This window comes from Mauremys reevesii, linkage group 1 (genome assembly GCF_016161935.1).
Source record: "Mauremys reevesii isolate NIE-2019 linkage group 1, ASM1616193v1, whole genome shotgun sequence".
NCBI lineage: Eukaryota > Metazoa > Chordata > Testudines > Geoemydidae > Mauremys > Mauremys reevesii.
The window spans coordinates 285363679-285388785 of record NC_052623.1 but is presented as its reverse complement, the minus strand read 5'-3'; the positions used below and the strand labels follow the sequence as shown (position 1 = coordinate 285388785).

The following is a 25107-nucleotide window of genomic DNA, read 5'->3' as shown; positions in this document are numbered from 1 at the left end:
AAAGAATAAAAGTTTGGATTAATCTAAAGTTTGTAGGTCAATAAATATTACTATATTGGAAAAGCTGTTCTATTGGAAAATCTACATGAAGGTGCCTTGCTATATAATCAGAACTCATGCAGGTACTTTAATCAAGTGATCTTAATGCAAGATTGTAGAGCAGTTCTGACAAAGACATTTCAAACAGGCTTTGTGAAATTTATGCAAAAGCACTCTAATTGCAATGCAAAATAGATTGAACAGTCTTAAAATCTGGGTGCAAAATGAGAAGAATCAAAACCTATGTTTGAGTATCCATTTATATCAAAGTCTCCCCATCTTGCTTTATTGTTATCTTAAATCACCAGGAAACAGATCAATACATTTCTCATTCTTCTTTACTAGTCAGAAGTTGACCTTGTCCACAAAATGCTATAAAGTAAGTAAAGAAAACAGACTGCAGTAGGCACTGTTAAGCCATGCATTCACTGGTCCAGCATCTGCAATAAACATAACATCTACCTATACTTAGAATAGGAGATACCATTCACTTCGGAAGGACAAATATTGAGCTCTTAATGTCAACCACTGTAGATTTATTTTCCCAGACCACAGCACAATCCCAGATTTGTATCGTTAATTAATTTAATTAAATATACATTTTTATTTTATTAATAAATTTGTGTTTCATCTGGATTAATTTGGCAAGCAGAAGCTGACACAGTACTTGTAAAGATGTCTGACCGTATCAAGCCAATCTTTCCTTGCTCTAAGGAAAGCAGCTGATAGACTGGTGCTGCTGGTTCACAGAATTAAGCAATGAGTTTGCAAAATTCATAATTGATTAGCACTAACCAAAGCTTCACAGAATAACTATAAGTCTGATAAACAGACTATTGTAAAGCACTCTGCATGGGACTGCATCTCGATACCCTTTGGAAACTGAAATGGGTGCAGAAAGTGCCACTCCTTTACTGAATGTGAATTAGTTTAACTTGTTTGTTTGCCAATGAGGATACATGATCAGCCCTACCCTACCCATATACTGCCTACAAACAGCCCTTAAACAGAAAGAATATATGGCTTTCAGGTACACTATATCCAGTTTCCACTTTCTTGATCAGAATCTCCTATTTAGCACAGAGACAAGGAAATGAGTCAGGTTCCACAGGGACCCAACAATGTAATGGTCCTAGCTCCAGAATAAAGGTACAAATTAAAGTTAAATGAAGGGTGAAAACTCTTCCATTGTTTGAAATGACTGAGAGTTACGCAGCTATGGAATGTGGGCCATGTGACCACAGGTTGGAATTCAAATAACTATTTTAGGCCTGATTCTGTAGCTTTTCATGGCATCCGTTGTCCCAATCTGTACATTTTGAAGGATATGACCCTTAATGTCCACCATGAATAAAAGTTCTTGTTTGTTTTCAATTCTCTAGAACCTTCTCATTTTTGGTTCAGCACATATGGACAGATTCTTTTTCAACTCAGCTGAGCAGTCAGCCATACCAGGGTGTGGATCTGATCATGATCAAACTATCTAGGAAGTAGTGATCTAATTAAAAAGGACCTAATACTCAGTTATTCTAAGTCTCCATTTGGTCCTTTACACTGCCTGAATGATGTAAAGAGGCCTAGCCTGACTGAGAATCAAGCCCTAACTATGGGGTGCTTTCTTCTCATAAACACTTGCCAAAATTAAAAGATAAATTTGAGACTCTGGAGAAATTTATCTGGTTTTTACAATGAAATCAGCAAGGCAAGTTAGTAAAAACCGACCCTTACCTCCGCCATTTTTCTGACACAGATATGGGAATCGCCACACATTTCCCAACCCTACAGAAAATCCAACTTGTGCCAGAATATACTGAAGTTTGCTGTTCCAGGCTGGTCTTTCATCTTCTACATCTGACCCCTCTTCAACATCTACATCTTTATGTTCTTGATCATCAACCAGCAGTTCACTCTTCTTAAAGGCATCATCTGCAGAGTCTTCATTAGAGAGAAGATCCTTAACTGACTCGATAACCTCATCATCTAGTTCTCTTTTTACCACCTTGCTGTTCTTAGGCATTTGCAATAAGGAAAAGGTGTAAGTGGGTCAGGTTCAGTTCCGGCAGGCTGAGAAAGAAAGCTTTCCTTCGGCTAAACCAAAAATGTTGGTAATTCACTGAACAGCTAGACTGAAGAGGATGTCAGATTAGTCCTTCATACAGAGTGTTCAGGAGAAAGAAGACTTCTGGTTCTAAATGTTTGAACTATATATACCTGTGAAATTTAAAAAAAAAGAATAGATTATTAAATTATACAAGAAAATGTAATTAGGAAAGTTATTTGCTCATTTATCTATTTCAGTTTATTTTCACATTAGGTTACAAGAAAACTCCTAACTCATCTTTTGGTTGGTTATTTTAATTTGCCTGTAGACTACAATGATAGTTATATTATTCTCCTTATAAATAAAATGTCAGAGAGACACCATCAATATGTGGAGGTCCAAATTCTGATTTACATTAAGTTATGATAATCCACTTGACTCTGCTTTTCAGATTTCAAGCGTCTCTTTAAGATATGTTTCACTCAACTACTAAGAACTACCGTGTGTGTGCTGAGTCTAGCGGCCTGCTAGGCAAGGCTGAGAGCTTCTTAACGAGGCTTTGATCCCTAAGCCCTTTAGCACCCATCAACCCTTAACCCGGGGATGGGGCTACTCAAGAAGACTGGGGCTTTCAAAAGGCCGCTCCTAAGCAACCAGAGGAGCTAGCGAAAAGGAGAGGCTAACCGGGGAATTTCGCAAGGGAGTTCTCCAGGTGAAGGAGGAGAGATTATGTGACCCTTGGGGTAAATTGGTTGTCTGTAGTATTTGTGTTTATGGTGTGCTTGCTGCCTGATTGAAATATACCGTGTGGTCTGTTTGTTTGGGAGACCGTGAGCTGACTGTGTGTGTGCTAAGCCTAGCAGCCTGCTAGGCGAGGCTGAGAGCTTCTTAATGAGGCTTTAATCCCTAAACCCTTTAGCACCCATCAGGAGCAGCTAACAGGGAGTTTTGCAAGGGAGTTTAGAGGAGGGAGTGTGAGCCAGGGGGCTAGATACACTTAACATTCTTTAAACTTAAAGTGAAGCACCCCCTGATAAAAGTAAAACAACAAAGGAATGAGCTGCAGGAGTAAAAAGATAATGCAGGCAGAAATCCAGCAACAGAGTGGGGGCTATCCAGTTTACTGCACTCAATGCAGCATGTATGATTACCTTCCTGGCAGGTGGTGTATGTGTGCATTCGGTGCAAGGAGCTCCTGGCCCTCAGAGATTGTGTACAGGCTTTGAAGACCAGAGTGGCTGAACTGGAGGAGATAAGGGAGATAGAGGTATATAGATGAGGCTATCCGGGACATAGTAGAACGGTCCCACCCCTAGTCTGACAGCTTCGGTGCTATTGAGGAGGATGAAAGTCTCAGAGAGGGAGACCATCCAACTGGAGCAGAGTGAAATGGTCCCATAGTTGGGACCTTCCTTCCAGATGAGGTTGTTGTATCCTCTCGCACTGGGGATACCTCTCCAGGGGAGGAAACTCCAGTTATTAGGAAGAGACAGGTAATATTTATGGGGGATTTGATCATTAGAAACATGGATAGCTGGGTTTCTGATGACCAGGAGAACTTCATGGTGACTTGCCTGCCTGGTGCAAAGGTTGCGGATCTCTCAAGACATCTAGATAGACTTATGTGTAGTCCTGGGGAGGAACTGGTGGTTGTGGTACATATAGGTATCAGTGACATAGGGAAGGATAGGAGAGAGGTCCTGGAGGTCAAATTTAGGCTGCTAGGTAAGAGATTGAAGTCCAGGACCTCCATTGTAGCATTCTCTGAAATGCTTCCAGTTTCATGCGCAGGGCCAGTTAGACATGCAGAACTCCAGGGTGGGTCTCAATGTGCGGATGAGACGATGGTGTAGAGAGAAGGGATTTAGATTTATTAGGAACTGGGAAGACTTTTTGGAAACGGGGAGCCTATATAGGAAGGATGGCCTCCACCTAAGCCAAAATGGAACCAAATTGCTGGCCCTTAAAATTAAAAAGGTCATAGAGCAGTTTTCAAACTAAGGACTGGGACAGAGTTGACAGGTGTAGAGGAGCATATGGTTTGGACAGTGACATCCCTTAGGGGAGGATCTCTTAATGGAGATTCTTTATGTCCTACTAAGGAGGAGAGGATGGAAGATGATAAAATACAGGTAGGATCTGAGGAAAAACAGTCAAATAAAAAAACTTTCAATTACATCATGGCAGACAGCTAAAAAGTGGCAAGTTTTTAAAGTGCTTATATACAAATGCTAGAAGTCTAAATAAGAAGATGGTTAAACTAGAGTGCCTTGTATTAAATGAGGATATTGATATAACAGGCACCACAGAAACTTGGTGGACTGAGGATAATCAATGGGACAAAGTAATACCAGGGTATCAAATATATTGGAAGGACAGAACAGGTCGTGCTGATGGGGCAGTGGCACTATACATGAAAGGAAGTATAGACTCAAATGAAGTAAAAATCTTAAATGAACCCAACTGTACCAAAGAATCTCTATGGAGAGTAATTTTGTGCTCTAATAATAAAAATATAGGAGTAGCCATATATTACCAACCACCTTACCAGGATGTGATCGTGACTGTGAAATGCTCAGGGAGATTAGAGAGGCTATTAAAATAAAAAACTCAATAATAATGGGGGATTTCAACTGTTTGAAACTATATTAAAGAACAAAATTGTCAGACACATAGATGAACATAATTTGTTGGGAAATAGCAAACATGTTTTTTGTAAAGGGAAATTATGCCTCATCAATCTACTAGAATTCTTTGAGGGGGTCAACAAGCATGTGGACAAGGGGGATTCAGTGGATGTAGTGTACTTAGATTTTCAGAAAGCCTTTGACAAGGTCCCTCACCAAAGGCTCCTAAGCAAAGTAAGCTGTCATGGGATAAGAGGGAAGGTCCTCTCACGGATTGGTAACTGATTAAAAGATAGGAAACAAAGGGTAGAAATAAATGGTCAGTTTTCAGAATTGAGAGAGGTAAATAGTGGTGTCCCCCGGGGGTCTGTACTGGGCCCAGTCCTATTAAACATATTCATAAATGATCTGGAAAAAGGGGTAAACAGTGAAGTGGCAAAATTTGCAGATGATACAAAATTACTCAAGATAGTTAAGTCCCAGACAGACTGCGAAGAGCTACAAAAGGATCCCTCAAAACTGGGTGACAGGCAACAAAATGGCAGATGAAATCCAATGTTGATAAATGCAAAGTAATGCACATTGAAAAACGTAATCCCAACTATACATATAAAATGATGGGATCTAAATTAGCTGTTACCACTCAAGAAAGAGATATTGGAATCATTGTGTATAGTTCTCTGAAAACATCCACTCAGTGTGCAGCAGCAGTCAAAAAAGCAAACAGAATATTGGGAATCATTAAGTGAAAGTTAATAAGACAGAAAATATCATATTGTCTCTATATAAATCCATGGTATGCCCACATCTTGAATACTGCATGCAATGTGGTCGCCCCAGCTCAAAAGAGATATATTGGAATTAGAAAAGTTTCAGAAAAGGGCAACAAAAACTATTAGGTGTATGGAATGACTTCCGTATGAGGAGAGATTAATAAAACTGGGACTTTTCAGCTTGTAAAATACGATAGAGGTCTATAAAATCATGACTGGTATGGAGAAAGTAAATAAGGAAGTGTTATTTACTCCTTCTCATAACACAACAACTATTAAATTAATAGGCATCAGGTTTAAAACAAACAAAAGGAAGTATTGTTTCCACACAGCGCATGGTCAACCTGTGGAACTCTTTGCCAGAGGATGATGTGAAGGCCAAGACTATAACAGGGTTCAAAAAAGAACTAGATAAATTCATGGAGGATAGGTCCATCAATGGCTATTAGCCAGGATAGTCAGAGATGGTGTCCCTAACATCTGTTTGCCGGAGGCTGGGAATGGGCAACAGGGGAAGGATCACTTGATGATTACCTGTTCTGTTCATTCTCTCAGGGGCACCTGCCACTGGCCACTATCGGAAGACAGGATACTGGGCTAGGTGGACCTTTGGTTTGACCCAGTATGGCCATTCTTATGTTCTTAAGAAGACTTTACAGACCAACTTCCCAACTGCTAATACTTTGATGTAGACATACCTACATATATTGTACTATCTGGTACATGTGTAAAATAAAATTAAAAATCTCAGTTCAGAATTTCTATTTGACTTGTGGGTAAAAAACTTGAAATTATTATTTTATTTTTTTCTGGAATTTATTTATCAAGAATCTTAAAGGGGGCAGACTAAATTTTCTGAAATTGTTTCCTGAAACTCAGACATCAGTAAGATTTTCAAATTTAATATGCAGACAAGTGCTGTTGCTTTAATAGTGTGGACGGCCTATATTGTGTGCATAACTATATAGTACAAGAAATGTAAGAGCCCCCAAACACATTTTCAATGTAGGGCTTTCCATGTCTTCAGAGTGAGCTGAAATGGTGCTTTAGATACAATTATTTTGGGGAAAGAGGATAGCTGAACATAGGCTGAAATGTCTGACAACCTGTGTTTTTAAAAACCCTTCCCTTTTGAACATATATATTTTAGCACAGACATAAAAAGTATATATAATTATGCTTTCTTTTAACACAATAAGCCATTTAAAAAGACATTAGGGCTTGCTTGCAACTGCTCATAAAGTATTGTAGATATATCTGAGTGGCTATCCAATTTCTGGGGAAGTGCTTTGGAAGGAATTTTTCACTATTCTCATAGGGTGAAGTTCAGCCTACTGCAGAGGACTGGTATGAAGACATCTGGAAAATTTAAACCCCTAACAGAGGTCTTATAATTCAGGCTTAAGTGATATGGAGAGCTTGGTGCAGGCCCTCTGAAGTAAGTAAATCTACCCAAAAGGCCTAATCTTGAAGTCCCAATTGATGGGGAATCATGTTTTATGTGATGCATGAAAACTCCTCTAGCCTTTGGACTTCTGAGTTTCTGTAGCAGCATCTGGCCCCTGGCAGTAGGGCTCCACTGTAGTCTTAATGCCAGATGACAGCAATGAAGGGAGTTATTTTGCCCCAGACTTCAGCCTGCAGCTAATCAAGAGGAGTGTTTGCAGAAACAGAGCTGGATTCACTGTCAATGTAAGTGCTATCATCTTGAGTGGGGAAGCCTGCAAGATTAGAGGGTGATAATGCCATGGAAAGTGGTATGACCCAGGTGTCTCATCTCCTGCCCATCAGAAATTTCCCATCCCTCTTCATCCATGGAGTCCAAAATGTAGGAGGGCTCCTGCATGCTTCAGGAGAGGAGGGATGAGCACATTAGCACATATCTCCATGAGTCCTGCCTCTTTGTGATTGTTACTTACATAGATTCCCTTCCTCTAATACGGTCATTCTGACTGGACGATTAGATTTTTTTTAAGAACAAGTTCCCATGTAGACAAAAAGCTTTTTTTCAAATAACAACTGAATAATATTAGACCCAATGCACTTATAACTGTACTTGCCATGTTAGTATAAAGGCAACACACACCACCATTAACTGTAACTGACAATTCATATAGGTTTGTGAATGCGAAAGAGTGGGCCAAGGGAAATAAATGCAGCAATAGAAATCCAAAGCTCACTTCAGCAGCATTAGAAAATGCAGTTTCTCAATGAATCTAGGTCAATGTGTACACTGCCTGCTTTGCTACCTGAGATGAACCTACTGCTCTGAAACGGATGTTGACTCTTACAGAGGTAAAACAAGAACGGGTCATACATATCTCTTTGCTATTATGGTACAAAGCAGTATTGCCAATGACGTGCACATATCTACTTTTATCAGATTCTGTAACAAAGCCCATGCTTTGGAAGAGAAATAAACAAAACCTATTTGTATGCTTGCCTTGATAGAAAAACATAAACACTTGTTAAGTAGAAAAAGGGAAAATAAAGAGTATTTGTTTTCAAGTCTCTAGAGGATACTGTAGACTATAAAATTGGCCTCAAAATGCCCTTTTAAATTAGCATTAATGAATACATTACTCTATATTCTAAGATTCACATCCTGACAGGGCACCCACCAGACGCCCATGCACAAAACAAAAGTTTTCCACTCCTATTTGGTTTCCCTAAAAGTGGCAGCAAGGTTGCTCTGCAGGCTTTCTGTGTCACATGCTCCAGAGGAGCATCCTGGAGCAGGGTCTTGAAGATACCATTGGTGCATGTATGCCTCCAGGCCTGAAATTGGCTCCCATGCACAATCCACATTACCCCTTTAATGTCTACTTTGGCAGAAATAATATGCAAATGGGTGACAAAAACTGTACATGGGGTGACTGCTGAGTAGAATATTCTCCACACTTTAAGTTAAGGGGCATTCTGGCATGTGTTGAACTAGAAATAGGGCCTACAGAGGCACCAATTCTGAAAAGTACTTAAGCTCGTAATGAACTAGCAGCAAACACAGCAGAGATTGGTGGGAGAGTGGGGTGTTATATAAAGGGAAAAGTGGGAAGACATAGTATCATACTTTTTGTTGTTTATCTCTGTATGTTTGTTTATCTTGCCTTTTAGGGACAGGGTGTGTCTTCTATTCCAGAGGTTATTCCATACTTCAGCAACCCGAAGACCCCCATTTTGATTTTTTAAATTTCACAGACCCCCCACCCAAACCTCCTGCTCAGCTCCAGGCCCTGCCCCACACACCACCCCACCCCTTCCCCCAAGGCCCACCACCCCACTTCTTCTCGCCTCTGCTCCACCCCTCCCACTCCTCTTCTCTTCTCTGCCTCTTTCCATTCCCTCCCACAAGCGCGCCTCACCCCCTCTCCTCCCCCTCCATCTCAGCAAATCCTGCATGCTGGGGAACAGCTGTTCAGCGACGCGCAGGAGGCACTTGGAGGGAAGGGAAGAAGTTGATCAGTGGGGCTGGCAGCACCCGGACATGATTCCATCCCCTCCTCCGAGCGCGCCCTGTCCCCGCTCCTTCTCCTCCCTCCCAGCACCTCCTGCACGTGTCTGAACTACTGTTCCCCAGCATGCAGAAGGTGTTTAGGAGAGAGGAGCAAGAGTTGATCAGCGGGGCCCCTGGAGTACCCTCGCAGAGCCCCAGGTATCCGCAGACCCCAGTTTGAGAAATGCTGTTCTATTCTACTGTGTGTACAGTGCCTAGCACAAAGGGGTTCCAACCATGACTGGAATCTTTAGGTGCTCTCAGGATATAAATAATGAATAATAATAACATTTTAAGTACATGAGTCATCCCATTGAAGTCACAACCATAATCATTAGAGACATAGGTGTTTCCATTAATTTTTCAGCAGTATATCCTTGAACTATATTTTAAGCTTCCAGAGAATGAAATAGACTTCTTCAACAAGACTTTCAATTTTAAAATGTAACCTATAAGAGTAATTTCTTCTAGAAATAAATGTGAATGATGGAACAAGCAATCTTTCTCAAGGACTAAAAAGCTAGAATAGAATTATTTTCAAAAACCTCTGGCAACTGTATGGAAGGGAAATTAAAAATAACAAAAACAGTGCTAAGTATCATTGCCCCTTCTAGTCCATTTCACTACTTCACTGAATGATCAACATGACATATTCAAAATGTTCTGAATTCTCATATGCTTGTAGCTTCTACAGGTTCCCAGATTAGATTTTCCTTACCTCTTAAGCCTTCTGGGAAATTTTTGCCTAATATGTAACCTAATTCAATATCTTCTCAAATTAGATCATGATCACATGTTATCTTGTAATGAAAGCAAAATAATTCCCAGCTTCACTATCTCGGCTCCATATAAATTAGCCTATAATTTGAATTAATCTCTCAAAAACTTTTAATTTTAAGGAACAAATCTGAAGAGGAAAATTCATCAATGTTCATTTCTGAAGTATCTGAAGTATTTCTATGCACTGTTGGGGCATACAGGAATTATGACAGGTCCTAGCTTCTGCTACTTCTTTTTTTTAATTATTATTATTATTTCTTGCTTTTCAGCTCTTATACAGATAGCAATGGGAATGCTTTTTTTCATATATGCTATGTTCAATCCAAGATCAATATGATCAAGTTGCCAGCCACTTTTGCCCTTATATAATTTCACATTCACCCCATATATCTCATTGTAAACTATGCATTATTTCTTCCCTTTATAAAACAACCTGAATTGCTGCCTCATTTCCTCAGCACCTTTCTGTCCACTTAAGCAAACAGACAGAGCATTATATGCGACATAACTAATTTTCTAAAGAAAAATCAGATTACCCCCAACAATTTATGTGATTTATTCCAGAATGGATCATTTAGGAGAGAACATATGCCAAGAACGTTACCTGTCACAATAGGGCAAATATTATGGTAAATCACGTCCTGGACCCTCTGTCAAGTTAGATTTTCTTACCAAGCAGTTAGGTTCCCAACAAAAACAGAGAAAGTTGTAGCATAATGTGATATGTATTGTAGCACGTCCCTAAAGCGAAAGGCATATGACAACCAGCAATAACATGCCACAACAAAAAAGATGGGGTGTCTTTTCTCTTTACTTATCTGAGCAAAAGGCATTTGTAAGGAAATGCTACCACCCCTTCACATTTTGTATGAGCCATTTCCATTCTGTTCTGTCTGTTTAAAATCAAAATGGGGATCTTCAGTTTGCTAAAGTTTGAGAACTGCTGGAATAGAAGACAGACCCTGTCCCTAAAATAATAAAATAGAACAAAGAATACTTTAAACCAGTGATTTTCATAAGGCTGAATACAAAGAACCTGTGTGTTGTACTAAATGTTGGGCTTTATTATCTGGAGTCCTGGATGTAGCCAAAACTACTAAGCACTCTGACATGAGTTTTACTAGATTATGAGGCCAGAAGAGAACATTGTGATCATCTAGTCTGACCTCCTGTGTAACACAGGCCTTCTGTTTACTTGGAGTGGGTTGGTTACTAATTAGGATGTAGTGATATGGCAAAATACAAAATGTGGCTCCTGATGGACAAACAGGGAACATCGTGTTGCCAATCCCATCCCTGCAGTATTTTCCTTTAAGTTTCCTTGGGATGGTACTGTAATGCATGTGTAAGTGCTGTGACACTGCACCACATATTCTTGACAGTGATATCTTTATGATATGATTATGGCATGTATTTTATGCAAGATAGGGTCACGTGAGATATCTTTGGAAAGGTTAGAATTTACTGAATATGATTATCCTATTTGTATGCATGTGTCATGTTTGTATCTGAAGTTAGGAATATTGTCTATGTATCTATTACAAATGTGTTTATACATGGGGAATGCCCACTAGGCAGAATTCACTCAGTCTAGATGGCTGGCTGAGAAGGACCCATTCAAGTTAATGAACCATTAGGAAGAATGATAGGCCTTAGGAAAAGCTTATCTCCCACCTTGGAGCCTTCCTGGGGACACTGTAAACAGCCTCTGACTCATGGCTGCCAGGACCCCACAGAGACAGGTGACCAGGTCACCTGGTACTGGACTCCATCTTGGAATACCAATGATTTTCCACTTATTGGAGTGGGAAGGAAGCGTGGAGAAAAAGGGTTCCCACCGTTTGCAAAAGCTATTTAAGGGAGGGCAGCAACATCATCTTCACCAGCTCCCCACCCCAAAGAGACTCTTGGAAACACCCGAGGAACAAGGACTGAACTTGGGAGAAGTGCTGGACCCAGACTAAAAGCAATTTTTAGCCAGTGAAAGGAACACCTGGGGTTTCTGAGCTGCAAGCAAGTGCAGCTAGTCCCTTAAGAATCTCTGCAGCCTGCTTGTTTCAACATTTAGGGAGAGAATTTGCTACTCATATCTAATCTCTTTAGTATATTAAGCTTAGTTTGTGGTTTTGTTTATTTGCTAGGTAATATGCTTTGATCTGTTTGGTATTCCTTATAATTACTTAAAATCTATCCTTTGTAGTTAATGAACTTATTTTATGTTTTAATCCAAACCAGTGTGTGTTTGACAAAGGTGTCTGGCGAAAAATCTCAGTTTGGTTACCACAAGTGTGCATGGTCCTCTTCATATTGAGGGAGAGGCAGACTGGGTGTTAAACCCATATACTGGCCAGATTTGACCAAGGAAGGATGATACCGCTCTGGGGTCCTAGGCTGGAGGCTGGTGGTTAGACAGCCTGTGTGTGACTGCAGCTGGGTGTGTCCCTATCTGTGTGAATGCTGGTGAAAGTGCAAGCTTGGAAGGCTTTGCAACTTGTCACAGCAACACAGTGTGAGAGAGAGAGAGAGCCCAGGCTGGTGGGTCAGAGGGCTCAGTGGTATCCCAGTTCCGGGTGGCACCCCGGGGGGAACCCATCACAGGTGCCTACTCTAGAAATGGACTGTGTTTGCATTATATATTGGAAATAAATCTCACAGGCTTATTTTTGGTTTACCTTCCAAGTAGTGAACTCCTGCTGTGTTGCCACATTAGGATCATTCCTGGCTACCTTCTAAGCAGGCTGATGAAGTCATATAGTACTGACTGATAGGCAAATTTAGACCATGTCACTTATATGTGTCCACTCTACTTCTGTTATCTAACATTAAGAGGGAAAAACAGTTCCCCACTAACAATACCATTACAAATGTAGTTAGGGGCTAATGACGTTCCAACACAAGGTACTATAATAGACTCAGCATTTCCCTGTAACCATTTTAAATCCTTCACCAAACCACATTGCTTTTGGGGTACATACTACCAAAAATGCAGATTTGGGAATAAGCATTTTTTGACGTGTAAACAAAATAGCATCAGCTCCACATCACTGCATGAAAGCTGAGGGAACACCTGTCTGGCCAAATGCAAAAGACCTAACTGAGCATTGGCAAGCAGCGAGTTAATGCCCTGCTCAGACCTACAGGTGCAAAGGGAAAGTACTGCGGCAGGGCTGGGGACTTAACGCCCCGTTAGAGAACATCTAGGACACTCTATAAAAGTAGCTTGCAGTGTCACACACAGTTGCTATATGGCTGGGTTTCAACCATAGGTTGAGGTTGTTGTTTTACTCCCTTCTTACTGACTGATTATTTACTTCCAAAAATCTATGTGACACAAACCACAAGAATAAAGCCTTGGGGGGAAAATCATTGTTAAGTGAAAGGCTTTGTGGTGTTGCTGGACTATGGGGCCTACTCCACCAGCTCCTACCTCCTACTATATTAATTATCCCATAGCCTGGAGTTACACATTTATAGATTTAGGACAAAATCAAGCCTTAAATATGTTCATGATTCTGAGGTTTTCCTAATAGGACAGTCACTTCATAACCCCAGATTAGTCTTGTGGCAACCTCTTCAGTTTCCTGAATCTTAAAAGATACTAATTGACAACAAAATAGTTTTCACATTGCAGTACAAAAGCAAAAAAAAAAAAAAAGCAAACTTTAGTTCTAATATAAAACTTGCTATAAAAATATTTCAACTCAGTGCAAGTTTAAAGGGACAATTTAAAATCTTGTATATTTTAAAAAATCACTGTCTACTATTAATAATACCTTACCACTGAAAGGATATCTAAAGTCTAATTTTCTCATCATTAATGCTGTTTGTTTAACTTTTTTCTTGCTACAGTTGATCTGGACAATGAAAATAAACTAGTCAGTTTAATTTTTGTTTCTAGTCAGTTTTACATGCCCATTCTCATACACAGGCTGTTGTTGCATCGTTTATCTTGGAAACACTGCAATAGAGGATTTATTTTTTTTTAATGGGGAAAGAATTTTTGCTTTGGAATTTAACAGCAAAAGAAAACCACAGAAACTCCCCCCACTGCCCTTTTGCTGTTTAAATCCCTGTTTTTAAAAATCTAAATTTGGTCTTAAATCGACTGGACAAGTGCCCCTTTGATGTCTCAGAGAACTTAACAGAATGGAAATTGCTGGTATAGGTGATGTGTGACCCAGTGAAAAATATTTTAGAACAAAATACACAAATAGGAACATGTTAATAGTAATTAATAATCTGAACTAGCACAATCAGAATTATTTGGAAATCCCCTCACCAATCATTTATAAGCAAGCCTTCTAAATTAAAACAATACCCAGCTAGCAACTGACTAATGATTATCATCTCTTAGACATCTTTTAAATTGGTTAAATTAAAATGTTGCCTTTTCTTTCTACTACTGAAATATCAAAACCAAGAGAATCATGCTGACACTTGCATCGTCCAAACTATGGGTCCAATCCTTCTCCCGGAGAAGACAGTGGGAGCTTTATTATTTACTACAATCAAGGCATAATGGGTATGTCTACACATCCCATGGCAGCAAGACTCCTAGCTCAGGTTGACAGACTCAGGCTCGCAGGGCTCACAATACTTTGCTAAAAATAGCTGTGTAGGTGTTGTGGTTAAGCTGAAGCCTAGGCTCTGAAGCCAAGGGGTGGGCCCTTGAGGGAGTGGGCCTCAGAGCCTGAGCACCAGCCCAAGCCGTACCTTCAAAGCATTGGCTAAACAGCAATTTTTAGAGTGCAAGCATGATCCCCGCAACACTGAGTCCATCGACCTGGCCTGGAGCCTCGTTGCTGCAGGCTGTATAGACATACCCAATAAGTCTAGATTCAGAAAAGAAAGTAACCTGCTTAGATTTTAATCTACATTAGGTACTTATATGACGCCCCATCACCAGAGTATCAGAGCACCTCACAATCTTTAATGTATTTATCCTCACAACGCCCTTGTGAGGTAGTGTGTACTATTATTATTATCTTTTTTTAAGATGGGGAACTGAGGCACAGAGGCGCTAAGGCCCTGAAGCAGAATTCTTAAACTATGCAGGGAAACGCCTTTTTCAGCAGTGGGGCCCAATCTCTGAATATGCCCAAGACCTGATACCTATCAGACCCCAGAGCAGGATAGCCAGATGCAGGCCACTCGTAGGTGGAGAGGGCAGCATGGCCAGGGTCGGCTCTAGGCATTGTGCCGCCCCAAGCACGGCAGGCAGGCTGCCTTCGGCGGCTTGCCTGCGGGAGGTCCACCAAAGCCGCGGGACCAGCGGACCCTCCGCAGGCAAGCCGCCGAAGGCAGCCTGTCTGCCACCCTCGCAGTGACCGGCAGAGCGGCCCCCGCAGCTTGCCGCCCCAAGCACGTGCTTGGCGTGCTGGGGCCTGGAGCCGCCCCTGAGCACATCACCCACTCAAAAGACAGCCAGGGACTCAAGGAAATGTAGGATAACTGAGAGGTATCAAGCATGAACTGGAGACAGGAGGATGGTTTCAGCTACTAGAGCATTGGCTATTGAAGTGGCCGAACTCCAGAAGAAGGTTCATGGCTGAGGATCCCTAGCACAGGGAGGCATGAACCAGATCAGACACTTAGGTGCCTAAGCCCCTCTCCTAAGCACTTTACTCCTGGCTATCTTAGACAGCTCCTAGCTCAGCTGATCCCTTTTTAGGCACCTGACTATCCCCATGCATTGTATGGGGAGGTTGAGTGCCTAGCTTCAGGCTGAAAATTCCCCTAGGCAGCAGGCTGTCTAGAGGATAGTCATTGCAATGCTGAGTGGAGCAATACCTAAGTACCTTTGAGGCTCAGGGCCTAAGTGACTTGCCCAAGGTCACACAGGAAGTCTGTGGAAGAGCAGGGAATTGAACCCAGGTCTCCTAACTCCTAAGCTAGTAACCTAACCACCAGACCTCTCACATTACTGTGAGCTTGTTAATGACCGAAGCAATATGAATACCTTCAATGGGGAATTTAAGCTTGAATGTACTCCTTAATTGTCTTAGCTTCACTGTATACAGAGTCACAACTTTTCTTTCAAGTTCACAGCCACATTCAGAAAAGCTGGCACAGGCAGATGGGAAGTATAACTCTGGACCAGTCAAGCATATTGCCTCTGATGGAAAATTCACCCCTTACTAAAGCCAATGACAGACCCAGTGGAATAGAGCCACATTCCACAATGGTGGTAAAGGTGGATGAGACATGACCATGGATGCGTGTACCGTATAGGACACAAGAACAGCTAGATCTTCATAATGGTCTTCCACATGCTCAGAAACCAACCTTCTTACGACTGTCCAGAGCTATGTGACCTGGCAAATAACATGGCTGCAGGGCAGGCCGGGGCTGGCTCTGACCCCCCCATACCTGCCCCTTCTGCCTAAGGCCCCGCCCCTTCCGGGGGCCAGAGTCGGCCCCAACCCAGCCCCATACCGGTAAGTCCCTATTTCTACTTTCACCCCTGGCCAGATCTGGGAACTTCACTACACGATACATGGTGTGACGCCATCAACCATGGTCACCCTGGCTGGCACAACAGTCCTTGGTAGACTACGGACATTTAATGATGATGACAGGCAGATGGAGTTTGTCAGGAGGCGGAGAGGAGTTCAAATTTCCAATCAGACACCTAGGAACTTCACCAGTGGGAGATTCTGAATAGATACATTCTCTAAGCAGCCTGGGTAGACAGCATTTTTCCTGCTGGTCCTGCCCATTTAGGGGGGTTTCACTGCCACTCATTCCTGCTCTCTCATTAAGAGTTGTAGCAGCTTTGCACTGTCTTCCACCATACCAGAGACCATCACCAATATTTAAATCCTTTTTTTAGCATTTAAACTTGAATCTGACTCAACAATCCTTTTCAGGCTTATCCGGTAAGATGTATATATTAATATATGAGTTCAACTTACTGGATATGGACTGTTTTCCAAGAGCTGTCAATTATGTAATATGAATAAATAATTAAAAAGTGATGGTGCTGGAGACTTTTACAATCGGTAGGGAAAAAACATTCACAAAACATCTATAGTCTTGCATACAAATTTGAAAGTAAAATGAACACAGCTGACCCAGAAATCCTATAGCTGTGATCACAGTATCAGCCTATATGCAAATATATATGTAAGGCAATTTTAGTTTACAAAGTACAGTAGAATATTATTACACTGATTGATGTAACTCAACAGCAAAGAGCCATAGCAAAAATCTATTTTGACATAAAGTAAAACATAATTGTTTTCAGATTCATAGCTTTCAAACATACTTTCATCTGAAAACATATAGATCCCAACATGCCTTTAATGGAAGGTGTATTGTAATGTATTTTATTTCTTTTTCATTTTATTTTTATATATTTTATTTTGTATTTAATCAAAATTAAAAGCATTCATCAAAAAGAAAGTGAAAGAGTCTAAACACACTAATTAATACATTATATTTTTTGATTTCGGCCCTCATTTGGACATTTACGTAAAGGAAACAAAGACAAAATAAAGACATCACTTTTTAAAGCTTTATAAAAGACTAGCAATAAACACCAAATAGAACAGAATTTCTTTTGTTTGTTTGAAAAGTCTCACTTAATCATAATATAATATACTATACTTACACATTCAAAATAGAAAAAAAGAAAAATGGAATTGATTTCCTTTTAAATTCAAGATTACTCTTTAAGAGGAGTAAGAGATTCACTGAGCTCAGTGTTCCTTTCAGGGGTAGCTCTGTTCATAACTTTGCGGAGTTAGGGAAAGGTGGAATGCATGGTGTGAAAAGGTATATGGAGTTCATGCCATATTCTCCTAACTTTGTTAAGAAGGTGCCAGAAGAGTTTAAAGTCCAGTCTGCAAGGTGTTAAGTGCCTTCTTCTCCCATTCACAAAATGTCCCATTGACTCCAATGAAGGATAGTGTAGTTCTGCAGATAAGATACTGGACTAGTCGTCAAGATTCTATCCTCACTCTGCCACTGAGTGGCTTTCTGACCTCGGTCAAGTCACATCTCCATGCTTCTGTTTTCCCATCTGTAAAATGATGATGATACTTACCCACCCCTGAGATTTATGTGCAAAAAGCTCTGAGCAAAGGAACCTTGCAGGAGTCAATCCAAATATAGAGCAGGACAGTGGAAGCTGATGCTGGGAGATGAAAAGAAAAAGAGCAGGAGCAGAGGGCCTTGCTGAACTGAGAAGAAATGGACCGGTGCTGCTGATAGGACCTGGGGGAAGATCTGAAAGACATCAGTTCTGACTGGGAAATAGGAATGGGAGGGGAAAGGTAGCAGGATTGATCAAGTTTTGGAGGCAGACTGTGATTGTGAAGAATGGCTAAAGTTGGTGAAGACCTGTTTGCAGGCAACTAATCACATAAAGGAAGAGCTACACTACGTTACAGTACTCTGTTTAGTAGACATTGAACTTCTGCTGCAATGCAGCAGCATATTCCTTGCAGGTATCCAGAGCCTGCACTGTCTTCTTCTTGCCAAGTCAAGCCCATTGTTACTCTTCTGCACCCAGGGGCGGCTATAGGTATTTTGCCGCCCCAAGCACGGCAGGCAGGCTGCCTGTGGGAGGTCCCTGGTCCCGCAGATTAAGCGGCATGCCTGTGGGAGGTCCGCTGAAGTCGCGGGACCAGCGGACCCTCCGCAGGCATACCGCCAAAGGCAACCTGCCTGCCGCCCTCACGGCGACCGGCAGAGCGCCCCCCGTGGCTTGCCATCCCAGGCACGCACTTGGTTTGCTGGTGCCTGGAGCCACCCCTGTCTGCACTCTACAAGATGGAAAAGTATAGAAGTGGCCATTATGCTGCTCCTCAGTAGGAGCTGCATGTTATAGCATTTTGTCCTAGTTAATTAATGTAGTTATGCATACCAAAAAGTTAATACAAGTTTCCCATCATAAAATTGTTATACAAGTGTTCATAAAACTGTTAAGAAATTTTAATCTGTTAGGAAAACATGGCGTTCTCAGTTTCATCCATATTGTCCCTAAGGCTAGACTCCAAACAATTATCAACCAGTGTGGTAGAAACAGATGAGGACTCAAGCTGCATCTGACTTGATCTTTCCCTTATGAAAGATGTGAACTCATCCATATAAAGAGGGACCCAGTTCTATGTGTTCCCTTGTAATTCTACCTGAGATGTGCAGGAATATAACAGAAAATGTGACATTACAATCTTGCTTATAGGCTCAGAAATGAACCTTTGGTTTGGAGACATGAGAAATAATGAGTATCTCCCCCTTAAATGCCCCCACCCCAATTAAATATTTTGGCGCAGGCAAAGTAATTTAAAGACTCGGGACCAAATATACCACTCATGTAAGTAGGTGCATATCTACTGACTTCAGTGATGTTATGCTTGCTTATTTAACAGTGAATATAGCCCTCAATTCCTAATAAATGTTCTTCCTGAGATCTCTCTTAGATCTCTTTCACAGACTCAAATACTTCTTTCACAATCTCAAATACAGGCCAAATAAGTCCTTCATTTCTCCCTCTTGTTCTCTCATCACGACACTCAGGTCCATTGGAGGACTCTTTCTGTAATTATTAGGCAAGCAATATGGCTTAGCTAGGGGTTGAAACTATTCTTCACAGAATCGTCAGACTTCAGTAAATATTTGTTGCTAGTTGGTTCATTAACTCAATGGCAACTTTCTCCTTGCAAATCAGTGGCACGGCAGGTACTTATATTTGGGTGTCTCCAATTAGACATCTGGGGAATATCTAAGATTATTTTATTTTGGAATTCTTGAGTGCCATTTTTGTTCTGTATTTGTAGGTTGTCTCTAATAATCAACTCAATTGTGGCCTGAATAGATCATAATTTTATCTCTTGTTCCTCTAATCTTCTCAGCAGTTTCTATAGACTTCTCAACACTTGTCACTGTCACAGGCAGAGATGCTCTGCAGTGCCCCCTTCAGGGCCTCTCCCCACCTTAGTCTGCAAAGTTCTTAACTGGCTTGCTGGTTCCTGAGTAGTCAATATTTTCTCCTGACCCTTGGAGGACTGGCTTGTTGATCACCTGTTCTTAGATTTTCCTTGGGCTAGGAGTTTTGGGCACTGATACCTCCAGCAGGGGGCAGAGAAGTCCTAATAGACCCCATCACACACCTCTGCCCCGCAGAATGGGCCTATTGGCCCAATCTCCCTCCTCTGCAATAATGCCACCCTCCCAGACAAAGAAATCTGCATTCTGATGCTGTGAACCTGGCTGGTGTACACAAAACGCATAGGATTCTAACTCCAGATACCACCAAGGAATGTGAGGGTTAGTGTCTTTCATTGACTGCCACCATTTGAGGGGGTGCCTTCTGGGTTCCATTGGGAGGGTACCCCTCATTTTGGAACTTCTCTGGGAGCCCCCTGGGCCTTCTAGTACCTCAAGTTGACTCTTCAGGAGGTTGGGGCCAGGCTTCACCAGACAAGGGCCATTCACTCTGGCTGGACCAACCTTCTGCCATAAAGTCCTCTGTGAGTTGAACTGTCACCGTGCTGAGATTGTATCAGCATACCCAGGTTTGGATGGCAGTTGGCAGAATATCTAGGTACTGTTCGAGCACCACCACCTCCAGAATCTTGGCTGGACAGTGGGATGCCAGCTGGAGCTGGTGGGCAGCTTAGTCCTTTAGCCGCTATGCCACAGCCTGGGGTTTTACCCCTGGCGGGAAATGTTCTGTCTAGAATCGTCTTCGGCAATACCCCTCATTGGTCGAGACAGTAGCTTTCAGGGTATCAGAATCCTTTGCAGCTTCATCATCTAAGGACAGGTAGGCCACCTGGGCTTCCCCAGTCAGAAAAGGGGCTAGTCATGTGGCCCATGTGGCCTTCTCCCACTGTGAGGCAGCGCCTATCAGCTCAAACATAACAAGATATGTCTCAGGGTTAGCAGAAGGTCTCAATTTGGAAAGGACAATACTGGGGCTGGCTAAGTCACTTCAGAGTGGAAGCAGTTGGTGATCCATTCCAGTATTGCCCCCTAAAACTGCTGCTGCCATTATTGCTTGCTTGCTGCTATTGGGTGGCTCGCCAAGTCTCCCGCTGCCCTTCCGGAAAAGCCGCTGGGCCTCTGCCTGGACCTGCTGCTGCTGAGCTAGGAGTTGTATGATCTTCTCCATGGTTCCCCTTTACAAAAAAAGTCAATCCCACTTCTGGGTCCAAGTTGTGGCAGGCAAGGCTGCATGTGGTACAGGAGCTGCTCTATGCCTTGGTCTGAAAAGTTGGCCACCTACTTAGGGCTGTAAGCTTGACATCAAGCTCTAAACAAAAACAGCAACTCAAGATTTGGCTGTCTGCACCTTTAAACAAGGAGGGGGGAAATTCCTTCAAAATGCAAATGCTTAGTTGCAGTGCTTAGGGCAAGCCCTTGGGCTGGTTTCCCGGTTAGCCCTGATGAGCTCCTCCTCTGTCCCAATGTCACCCAGCTCTGCCCCTGAGCAAAAGCAGGCTAGCCTTCTTAACTGGTCTGCTGGTTCCTGATCAGTATTTCCTCCTGGTCCTTTTAGGCCTCTGGAGAACTGTCCTATTGGTTACCCAATCTGCATGGATTTTCATTGGGTGGAGAATGTTAGGGCTCTGCGCCTATGTCCCTGCCTTTGAGCATGTGCACTGCTGCCTCATTCTAGACATCCAGATGCTGAAACCCCAGTGTGATGCATCAACTGAGGGAAGACAGGCTTCCTCCACCTTACTCACCTGTGGGGCCCGACCCTGTAGGTGTGCAATTCCACACAAGATGACTTCCCTCATAACTTTTAGCCCAGTGTTTAGGGTACTCACCTGAGAAGTGGCACACCAAGTACAGTGTGTTCTGCTGCTATTTGGTGGTGTGGGCCCACGTCTTTGGAATGTTGGTGTTCAGTTATTATTATGGCAGGTTGCTAAATTTTCCCTGAGGAATAGAAGTGAAAAAGGGAAAAGGAGTTAAATCTGTATGAAATTTCAAAGGACAAAAGAAAAATGTACTTCTCTAGCTGGGTGTTTCTCCATGCAAAACTTCAAAGGCCTGCTGCAAACAGTGGATGTGTTAGCGTTTCTAAAAAAAGATCACAAGAATCTTTTTATAATAGAAGCTACTAGGCAATGTAAATATAGTGATTGTTACCAACTCTGCCTATAAGGACCAAAAGTGCTAAAAGCTTGCATTAAGTAAAGCAGTTTTGTCGGCCATCTTAATTCACTCAACTGTAAGTAATTTCACAATAGATTTTATAGAACTTAATATTTAATTGGTGAAAAGTTCAGATATTCTTTTGTGTTAGAGAGGATTAAAATGAAAAATGTAGTAAGTGGAGAGAAAATAGTCTCTGTAAGTAACCAAAAATAATTTAACAACTTCAGGGAACTACGTAGCTGCCAAATCACTTGCCTGAAAAATTGCTCCTGATACTTAAGTCATGAGATAATTACCAAAAGAAGAGGATGACAAAGAGAAATCTGATAGGAAGGAACATGAAGGAACATATTTTACTTTAATATTAAAAGATACCAACACTTTTAAATAATTTAAAATACAGAGAACACAAATTCAGACAGGAAATAAGGCATATGTTTTTTACAATGAGAGTAATTAACCATTTGAACAACTTACCAAGGTTTGTGGTGAATTATCCATCACCAAGAATTTTTAAATCAATACGGTTATTTTTCTAAAAAGAATTATTTTGGAAGAAGTTCTATCATTTATGTTATACAGTTGGTCAGACTGGATGGTCACAATTGTCCCTTCTAGCCTTGGAATCTATGAATCAATGAATCAGCTGTATTCTGAAAAAGTAACTTGGAATTGCATCAGCAACTTCTTAATTCCACTGTTGGTGGCACATCTGAATTTCTATGAGGGGACCCAATTCTGGAGTCTAAGACCAAAATCAACAGGAAGGCTCCCCTCCCCTTGTACTTGGAGTGTAATATTCATCTCCCAAGGAGTTCTCTGTGTGTAAGGAGCTGTTTATTTAATAGCTCCTATGTATAAATTCAATCCTTCAATAATGGCAAAGACATCCAAAATGGAGAAATCCTGATTTGGGTTTTCTAACATTTAGTTAACTAAATTTTCATTTTAATGCAGAAAATAGCAATACAAATGGTTGTCTGGTAAGTAAGTTGCAACATACAAGGATTTGGGGAAAAATTTGTCATTTTTATCAAAGGGAAAAAGTTGTCTGGAGAGAACATATCTGAGTGCACAAGCATAACGGCTGATGTAACACCTGACCCTTATGAAATCACTAGTGCTAATTTATTCATTTTTTGAGGGAAAAAGAAATTGGGAGAAACCAGCATCTTTATCCTCTATTAAAAATAATAATTGCCTCTTAAGAGGAGGACTGTGTTTTGAAAATAGGGTCTCTTATAAACCAATGCTACTACACTCACTGTGATTGATATGCAGCAAATACTAAATACCAGATGGTCTAAAATGGCTGATCCACATGGTAATATAAAACTTTGACTGCAAAATTTAACAAATTAAATTAAATTTTGTGCAATGGAAATCTACATTCCTTTGCATCCCTAAGGGCAGGGAGACGATGATACCTTTTAAAAATCCTATGTGCTTCCTCAACTAAAACAAAGTACTGTATGGCAGAGAAATGCTGAACCTCTGCATGGCTGGCAGTTCATTCTCATACTAGCAACAACCAAAGGAAAATATTACAGGAGCATATAGGCAAAGAGGAGGATTATAAAAGGAATCCAGTCGCGCAGAGTCCAATCACAGCATGAAAATTACAGGCGTGAATCTCCCCTCTCTCTGAGATATATTGTTGTACGTGTGCTGGGGAGAGGGGTTGAGCCTTAAAATGCGGGAGGGGGAAAAAACCCAAGACCGAACAAGATTGGGGAGAGATCCTCATTAACATACCCACCCAAACATGGCTGACATCACAGGAGACCAGCCTGGTGTGCCTCCCTCCCCCCACCCCCCGAGTTACTCCAGCCAGACTGGGATTCGGAAGGCGTGGGAGAAGGAGGAATACGCACTGGCCATGACCATTGGATACCCAGAATGAGACAGCATCCGGATCTCTTCCTCCCTACCACCGCTAAAATGATCTTAGATCCCGGCCCCTCACCCCCGCCTCCAAAATAATATGACAGTAGCCTCATCTGAGCAGATCCTGCCTTCTGAGGATATTTCCCTAAACCTCTCATCCATTCGCCGCCCTCCAATTAAAGAGAGAGAGAGATGCAGATTTGGGAACCGCTACAGGCGCAACCGGCGCTATTCATCCTCTTTCATCCCCCAGATAGCTTAAACGATTAAGATCAGGCAGTTCCCGCGGAGCCACCGAAATAGCTAAATCCAGAAAGGCAGATCTCCAGATTAAATGCTGCCTTCCCTGCGCTGCAGACACGCAGGCAACCAAGGCGTTTTACACAACCCGCGGGACCTGAATGAAATGCTTTTGATCCACACGAGGAAAGGAACTCCCCGCCAAAAGAGAAAGAAAACCCAACCCCGCCGAATCAGAGCACACGGCGCCTCTTTCCATCTGGCCAGACTATTGTTTCCCCAAGGACAAACACGCTTCCCTCGGAACAGGCGATATTCAGTCTAGCAAAGAGAATCTCCCGGGGATTGATGTGACAATGCCCCTGGCTTCTGCGAGAGGGGAAACACCGGGCGGAGAAAAACCACTTCCCCTCCGCTCCTGGCACACACAGATAGGCGGGGGGAAGGGGGACTCTCTTTACACTCCCAGCGTGAGTTCTCCGGTGCCCGCAAACCCCACTACTGGTACCAGCCTACCAGGCAAACCGTGCCCCCGATGATGTCTCTTTCCATCCCGCCAGATCACGACCCACACAAGATGGCTTGGGAGCACTGAAGCCTGGAGCATCCGGTGGGGACTCCTGCTGATTCCTCTCCATCCCTCTCCCCCCTTCCCACACACCCCCACACCCGCCCCAGACATGCCCCCTTGCCCGGCGGTGCGGCCGCCTTACCTACCTTTCTTTGGGGCGTCCCGCGGGGCGAGGCCCAGCAGCGGAGGCTGGCTTCGCCCTGTGTGCTTGGAGTGAATGAATGAGCGTGTTTGTCGTAGGGTTTGTGTGCGTGATGGAGAGCGAGATGCAGGCGCACATGTGCCCAGCCCTCTATGCAGCGGCGGCTTAAAGGCGGACACACAAAAAAAAAAAAAACACGAGGAGGGGAGCGGCGCCGGTGGAAAGAGGGTGGGCAGGGCTGAGCAGGGGGAGCCGCACCTCCCTTGACGCAGAGGAAACTCTGCAAAACCCGCCCGCAGTTGCATCCTTGCTCAGCCAGCGATGGGGGTGATGGGTGTGGGGCCGGGGGCCCAGTGCTCCATTCCACAAGCGTGCCGCTGCCTGGTGGTCCTTAGCCCTG

The 25107-nt window shown here is 42.5% G+C and overlaps 1 protein-coding gene across 1 annotated transcript in view; it reads right to left on the bottom strand.

The window, feature by feature from the left end:
- Positions 1 to 24873, bottom strand: part of SLC6A15 (solute carrier family 6 member 15) — a 48541-nt gene extending 23668 nt beyond the window's left edge. Inside the window, exons 1-3 of the mRNA XM_039520187.1 lie at positions 24712 to 24873; positions 21534 to 21645; positions 1768 to 2250 (exon numbers count right to left, since the gene is read on the bottom strand). Of these exons, the coding sequence (XP_039376121.1) occupies positions 1768 to 2056 (289 nt within the window). The 5' untranslated portion in view covers positions 2057 to 2250; positions 21534 to 21645; positions 24712 to 24873. The remainder of the gene's footprint in view (positions 1 to 1767; positions 2251 to 21533; positions 21646 to 24711) is intronic.
- Positions 24874 to 25107: the final 234 nt, after the last annotated feature.